At 37.8% G+C, this 7,871-nt stretch overlaps 1 protein-coding gene across 1 annotated transcript in view; it reads left to right on the top strand.

The window, feature by feature from the left end:
• Nucleotides 1–7,148, top strand: part of LOC101662558 (general transcription factor IIH subunit 2) — a 20,798-nt gene extending 13,650 nt beyond the window's left edge. The window contains exons 10-15 of the mRNA XM_030888935.2: nt 1,235–1,325; nt 1,498–1,585; nt 2,133–2,240; nt 3,756–3,819; nt 5,962–6,065; nt 6,652–7,148. Of these exons, the coding sequence (XP_030744795.1) occupies nt 1,235–1,325; nt 1,498–1,585; nt 2,133–2,240; nt 3,756–3,819; nt 5,962–6,065; nt 6,652–6,773 (577 nt within the window). The 3' untranslated portion in view covers nt 6,774–7,148. The remainder of the gene's footprint in view (nt 1–1,234; nt 1,326–1,497; nt 1,586–2,132; nt 2,241–3,755; nt 3,820–5,961; nt 6,066–6,651) is intronic.
• Nucleotides 7,149–7,871: the final 723 nt, after the last annotated feature.

Here is a 7,871-nt window from a genome sequence, read left to right as displayed (position 1 = left end):
ATGTGCTTGACACAATGGATGTAGAGATTGTTATAAGAGCTGTAAGAGCCCCCAATGATTTTTTTTTAAACAATTTAAGAAAAATTTAGTATGTTGTTGCTTGATAATTTTATTTTTAATTTACATTTTAGTATGTGAGGCATATGCTTAAAAGTTTTAGAAAAATCTAGTCAGTACTATTACAAGTAAAATACATGGGAAAATATTTAAGATGAATTGTTTATAGGATTTCAGTAACCCTGATGGCATAGTGGTTACTTATTGGACTGCTAACCACAAGGTTAGCATTTTGAAACCCCAGCTGCTCCTTGGGAGAAAGGTGAAGCTTTCTACTACAGTAAAGAATTACAGTCTGGAAATGCACAGGGTAGTTCTACCCTGCCCTATAGCATTGCTATGAGTTGGCAGCTGCCACTGTGTATAGTTAAGAAATCCAGAGAAGTGTTCAGTATAGCTAATGCACACATGGGTTTCCATGGGTAGGAATCAACAATAATGACTAGCTTATATATTTTGCCTCTGGATAGTTGGCCCCGATTCACTCTTTGTACTTCTGTATAGTGCATATCTTTCTAGTTGTGTAGAAGTTAGGAAGACAGTAATGCAGGTAAAAGAAGTAGACATGATGACAGTATCCATAAGGGCCACCTGTGAGCCTGATAATGAAGTTCTTAACAGGAAAGCTAGAAAGCCGGTAAAATTGCTCAGAAAACATCGGAATCCCATAGCAAAAAGAGCCCACCACATCTTCAACTTCCCCAATTAAAATGACATACAAATACTATACTTACAATGATGAATCATCGTGAGATTAAGTGATAGTCTCTAAGAAGTAATTGTGTTACACCACTAATAAATACCTCAAATGGATCCGTAGGTGGTTTCCGTACTTCCCAATGTACATTTACGCTTTGAAACAAGCCTATTAGAAAACAAGCTGAGTGATGTCAGGAATTTTGCTAGTCATCTTTGTTATTTTACTCCCAGATCTTAAACAAGTACTCAATAAATGAAGACTCGAATAAATGAATCCTTGACAAAGAAAAGATCTGTATAGATCATTTGGGAAGATTGACATTAAAAATTTGAAATATATTCACTCTTCGTTCCCTTGCAGTGTTGGAACTAGATGTTCTGTGGTCTAGATGTATACATCACGTGCAGGGTTCCTTCTGGGTAAAGTTTATGGTAAAGAACTTGTTCTGGCTAATCGGAGTGCTTTATCTCTCTTTAGACACATGCCAGGACATACAAGTAGAGAAGTCCTAATCATCTTTAGCAGCCTGACAACTTGTGATCCATCCAATATCTATGATTTAGTCAAGGTAGAACCGTGCATTTCTTTTTGATCATAATCAGTTACAACTCTAAAGAGAATTGTGTAGTGAATTTAGCACAGGTTTTTAGAGCATTCTTTTTTCAAACACATTCATTCTTCATGTTTTTCTTCTCTCCCTCACCTGTCCCCTGTCCTCTGTCTACTTGGATTTGATGAAGACTCTAAAGGCAGCTAAAATTAGAGTCTCTGTCATTGGATTGTCTGCCGAAGTTCGAGTTTGCACTGTCCTTGCTCGTGAGACCGGTGGTAAATATTTAGGATCTTTAACATGTTTTCATAATTACTATGTAAAAAATAACACTGTTAATTAAACTACTCTAAGTATTGCAATGTGTTTAAGCTTTTACATTTCTACCAGTTCCTGTCCTGTAGTCAGTTTAGTATATCATTGAGTCTTTAAGATAGCCTCCTTAAATGCAAGAAAATTTTATATAACTAGAAGAGTACTATATAACTCCTGGCAAGTTAGGAATTTTAGTAAGTGAGAATGCTTCAAGGAGTTTGTTAAAAATAGCATTATCCTTTTTATTTCATTTTACTGTGAAGCTCCTTCATATATAATACTTTGTTTTAAAAAAAAACAAACATTTGGCTATAGTTAAATTGTAATTATAGTTATTCTCAGAGAAGTCACTTTAGAGATGATATTAAGTAAAGTTTTTAAAATGACAATTTAACTTAAATATCTGAAATGTACATTTTTAGATGATACATCTTTTACAGAATTACATAGAAATTATAATTTGCTCTTACATCTGGAAAGCTAATTTCTTTTCATCTTTTGTCTTATTAGGCTCATACCACGTAATTTTAGATGAAAGCCATTACAAAGAATTACTAATGCATCACGTCAGCCCTCCTCCCGCCAGCTCCAGTTCTGAATGCTCGCTTATTCGCATGGGTAAGGGCTTATTCTGTGTTCCTATAAAATGAACACTTGGCATATCTATTGTGGCTCACATTAGCCTTTCTCTGTTCATGTGCACCAGTTGATATTTTAACACGTAAGTCTTTTCCACTCCATTGTTTTTCAAAAGGAAATAAGTAATGCTAATGGAGCACTTTGGGGAACTAGAAGTGAAAAGAAAGAAAACCCACCAGGCACCGCTGACTGGAGAACACACTGTCTTCGTTTTAGTAAGGCTAGAAAGGTGGAAAGCACGTTGCTCATGGGAAAAATACCTGTGGTTATAAGAGAGGCCTTTAAAATGTTTGTTGGAAACGGAATTGAAAGATAATGGACGTTTTTCCACAAATTTTTTAAAGCTGTAAGTCCCCTTCTGCCCCACTTCCCGCCACGAACACAAAGTATGCAAAGACATGAAGCTGTACCAAATTGCTACAAGGGAGCTCTTTCTTTGAGAGGGGTTGGGGGAGTGGATAGAATAATGGGTTTGGAATCATTTGAAAAAATACTTTCATTTTCTAAGACATTTACAGCTCTCTGTCACATTAAACAAATATTGTTCTTCTGGAAACACAGGGAATCCAGGGCGGATGATCCCTTCAGGACCAGTGGTGTGAGTGGCGATACTGGGAGGGTAGAGGGAGAGTGGGTAGGAAAGAGGGAACTGATTACAAGGATCTATGTGTGACCTCCTCCCTGGGGGACGGACAACAGAAAAGTGGGTGAAGGGAGACGTCGGACAGGGCAAGATATGACAAAATAATATAATTTATAAATTATCAAGGGCTCATGAGTGAGGGGGCAGCAGGGAGGGAGGGGGGAAAAAAATAATTACCTGATGCTGGGGGCTTAAGTGGAGAGCAAATGTTTTGAGAATGACGAATATACAAATGTGCTTTACACAATTGATGTATGTATGGATTGTGATAAGAGTTGTATGAGCCCTTAATAAAACTATTTTTAAAAATGGATAAAAAAACAAATATTGTTCTTGTTGGGTTTTTTGTGTTTTTTTTCTGGTTGGTTTTTACTTCTATATATTTCATATATAGGTAATTTAAAATTTCTTATATAGTGAATTCTCTGATTATTTCTGCCTTCCCTAAACATGTTTTCATAGCTAATATGTGCCAGGAGCAAACTACATGAAAAGTTTGGATATTCCAAAAATGTAATTCTTAATAAAGGGAAGAAAACAAAAGGGTTTCCAAAAAATTTGTGGAAAACAATGAAAAGATAATGGAAACTTTCCCCACACTTTCTGAAGCCCTCTCGTATGTGAGAGAAGCTCCAGTGTGTCAGACGTACTTGAAAAATCTTAGTTTCCTCCTTTGAAAGCAGTGTGTGTGAATTGTTATTCAGTGAGAAAATGGAGGTCAGAACGGTAGACTCAGATGTCCTGTGTGTGCTCATATGTTTTCCTCTCTGCCTCACTTGCAGTTTTCTTGTCGTCTGGATTCACAATCAGTTTCAGTATAAAGTGAACATAATACATTTTCTTCTGTGCAGGATTTCCTCAGCACACCGTCGCTTCTCTGTCTGATCAAGATGCGAAACCTTCATTCAGCATGGCGTAAGCAAAGACCCTAAAATTGTGTTGTCAATTTTGCGTTTTCAATTCCTACTCAATTTATAAGTTCTTAAAATGGGCTTGTAAAATACTGCATTTACATACCTGTAAAAGGGAATGAAATCTCTGTAGACTTCTATGGACTGATCTTCAAGAGAGACTATGTAAGGGGGCTTCAGAAAATTTGTGAGGAAATTCCGCTATCTTTTAATTACATTTTAAAACAAACTTTTTGAAGCCCCCATGCAATGCAGTAGATTTAGTAGACACTTTTATAGTTCTTACATGTGTTTATATTAAATAATAAATGTAACAGTAATGGAAGTATAAAGCAAAAGTGTTTTAAAAAATAATTTCCTGAGAAAAGGGATGTGGGGACAGACAAAGATGCCAGGTATAGATTACCAATATTTCTGAATATACCTTGTTTGGAAGATTATATTTTATATAATTATAATACAAGCGTTAAATTGAAGAATGAAAGTGTAATAGGGATGAAAGTTACCCAAGACCTTAATGATCCCCCCTCCCCCCCAAAAAACCAAATACCCATACTAATATATAAAACAATAATTGTCAGACATTGGACATCAAGAAGTGCAGGAAGTGATCCCTTAAAGATGGAAGGAGATGAGTGAGGTGATTGTTCCAACCTACCCTGCTCAGAGAAGCGGTCCCCAGCAGAGCCCTGAGGTCTTGCTGAGTTGAAGAGACAGAGTTCAGAGTTTGGGGGAGGTCGCAGGGACGAGGAGTAGATTTGGGGCAGATGATGTGAGAAAAGAGTAGGGTGGAAAGAACTCTCGAGTCTGCAGAAAGTCTTCCATGAATTCTTAGCTGAGTCTTGATCAGCGCATGTGTGTGAGGAAGCTGCAACCAGAGGCCACGGAAAGAACACAGCAGTGAGCAGGTAGGACAGTCTTCAGAGCGGAATAGGGCAGGGAATGGTTCATGTTGGCACAGTGTGGAACGACCTCCTAATATAAGGAATATTGAATAGAGTCCACAATACTTGATCCCAGTTAACCCCAACAATGAGCTCGGACACAGGAACAATTGTGAAGATTGTCGTTCTGCTGTGCATTGGGTCAAAACCAACTCCACCATGACAAAATAATAATCATTTATAAATTATCAGGGGTTCATGAGGGAGGGGAGCAGGGAGGGAGGGGGAAATGAGGAGCTGATACTAAGGGCTTAAGTGGAGAGCAAATGTTTTGAGAATGATGAGGGCAACGAATGTACACATGTGCTTGACACAATGGATGGATGTGTGGATTGTGATAAGAGTTGTACGAGCCCCCAATAAAATGATTAAAAAACAAAAAGAACCAACTCCACAGCACCACCACCAACAATTGATGACAACCGAACAAAGCTTAAAAGCAAGTTTTGAGCAGATCGAAGGGTTTCATGTCATTTCCAGAATTGATTGCTGCCGTTGAGTGGATTCTGACTCAGAGTAACTCTATTAGACTGGCTAGAACTATCCCTTTGGGTTTCTGAGACTAACTCTTTACAAGAGTAGATGGCCTTTTACCCATCTTTCTCCCATGAAGCAGCGGGTGGGTTCAAACTGCTGACCTTGTGGTTAGCAGCTCAGTGCATAGCCCACTACACTACCAGGGCTTCCACGTCCCAGAATAATGCCCCCAAATATTTAAAGAGATAGAAAAAAATCCAGGACCCAGAACAGCAAAATTCTCAGTGTCTGGCAGCCAGTCAAAAGTTAGCAGGAATGCAAAGCATTAGGAAAATATGACCCTAACAAGGGGAGAGAAAATTCAGTGGGAATATGTTTGATAATATACAATTGATAGAATGAGTAGTCAGAGACATTAAGGTATGGAAGGCAGAGGAGAACATGGAACATGATAGCAAGAGATGTGGAAGGTAGAAAAACTCCAAATCAAACGTCTCAAGATGAATAAATTATCTAACATGAAAAAGAATCACTGGGTGGGATTAGCGCTGTAGGAGAAAAGATTCGTGAATAAAAACAAGAAACTTCAAAATAGAAATTCAGAGGGAAAAACACAACAAAGATTAAAAAATGAGCAGAGCCTTATCCAGATTTTAAAATCCAGGTACCGTTCTTGCTGTGCCTCTATGCTTATCTCGCTAACGGTGATTTTCTTCTTCCCACAGGCATCTAGATAGCACTTCTGAGCCAGGGCTTACGTTAGGCGGCTATTTCTGCCCGCAGTGTCGGGCAAAGTACTGTGAGCTTCCTGTTGAGTGTAAAGTCTGTGGTAAGAAGCCGTTCTTCATTATCAGTGACATTCATCTTAAATAACTTCTTACTATCTGCTGCTAAAATGAACGAAGACGTTGAGTTCTGCATGTCCGTCTAGATTTAATCTGTAAAAAGATATTTCAGTGTCTCTCTCCAGTGGGTATCAAGCCCTCTACCACCAAGAATAAATACAGATTCAAGAAGGATTTCCAGATTCCTTATCTTTACGGGAAATGTCTATTATTAAAGGCAGTGCAATGGATTTAGTAGATTTTTTTTTGTAGCCCTTACCTTTGCAAAATCAGTGTATAAGTTAGAATAAGGGAATTAAAGTGAAAGAATTAGGAAGTGTTATTTCGTCTAAGCAAATAGACTAGGAAAGATCCCCATAGTCACTTACCAACAGAAGCAAGACTCCATCCCTGGAATCTTCTTTTTTTTTTTTTTTAATTTATTTTTTTTTCTCCCTGGAATCTTCTTTTATGGGTGCAGGGAATGAATACTTGGGAACCTAAAGGAGCTTGAAATATTTAAGTCTAAGTTGTATCATTTGACCTGGGGTGTATGAGGTGGCCTAATAAGTATGTCTTTTTATGTCTTAGGCCTTACTTTGGTATCTGCTCCTCATCTGGCCCGGTCTTACCATCATTTATTTCCTTTGGATGCTTTTCAAGAAGTTTCCCTAGAAGAACATAATGGAGAAAGGTATATGACTTTTGATTAATTTATAACTTTCATAAGTGGCAAATGTTATAGAAATGTTCGAATCGCTTGTGAGCACACTAAAGGAGATTGTCATCAACTTGCATATGATTACTTCTAATTTAGAAAATTAAATATAAAATGTGTCGATTATGACTGAAGAAATTAATTATTAAAGAGATCTGGTAATTTTCTTTTTTTTAATCATTTTATTGGGAGCTCTTACACATATCGTAATGGTAATTTTCTTCAACACAACTGTGTGTCATAAGAATTGTGGTGGGCTAGGAAAAAATTCAAAACCAAGCTCACTGCCATTGAGTCAATTTTGACTCACAGCAGCCTGCAGGTCAGAGTCAGAGCCACCCCTGTGAGTCCCTGAGACTGTACAGCTCAGAGATACTGGTGTGTTTGGACTGCCAACCTTGAGGCTCGCAGTCCTGGTAAGCCAGGTTTTTTTTTAAAAAGTTGGGGGGGGGGTTGGTTTTTTTAAAACAGTTTTTGGGGGGTGTGGGAGTTGTACATAATCCACGTTATCATGATTCAGTAGTTAATAATCGTATCAAGAAGTTGAACAATCATTATTACAGTCAATTTTAGAGCATTTTCTTCTCTCTTGTACTCATTGCTATAGCTCCCCGTTTTCCTGCAACCTCCCTGGCACACCTCAAGAAACCACTAATCCAGTTACTGTCTTTATAGATTTACCTGTCCTGTATTTCATATATGGAAAACATAGAAGGGAGAAAAAACTGACAACATAAAATAGAGCAAATCCTCAATCCAAAAGAAAGAGGAAATATTAAAAACTAGAAGATCAAATGAGAAGGTGTTCAATTTGAAGCTGACTACACCTGCAATAGTCTCCTTTCTAATGCCCTGTGATCACAGTTACTCCTATCCCTGGTCTGTGGTCAGTGGGGATTCACTGTAGGCTTAATCCATGAGCATTTTCCTTTCACTTTTTTTTTTTTCTTAACTGAAACAGCTTTTGAAAGTGTCAAAAGGGAGATCAAATAAGATACTACATTTAAACCTAATTAGAATTACATACTTGTCTTTACAATGCTCTGTCTGATAATGAGGCTATTTATATCTCAACTACGGTCAGAGGACAGCC

Source organism: Echinops telfairi, unplaced genomic scaffold (assembly GCF_000313985.2).
Source record: "Echinops telfairi isolate 266 unplaced genomic scaffold, ASM31398v2 ScPeMD7_7469;HRSCAF=8507_1, whole genome shotgun sequence".
Lineage (NCBI taxonomy): Eukaryota > Metazoa > Chordata > Mammalia > Afrosoricida > Tenrecidae > Echinops > Echinops telfairi.
Note: the sequence above shows the minus strand (reverse complement) of the source record. Positions and strands in the feature narration are given on the sequence as shown.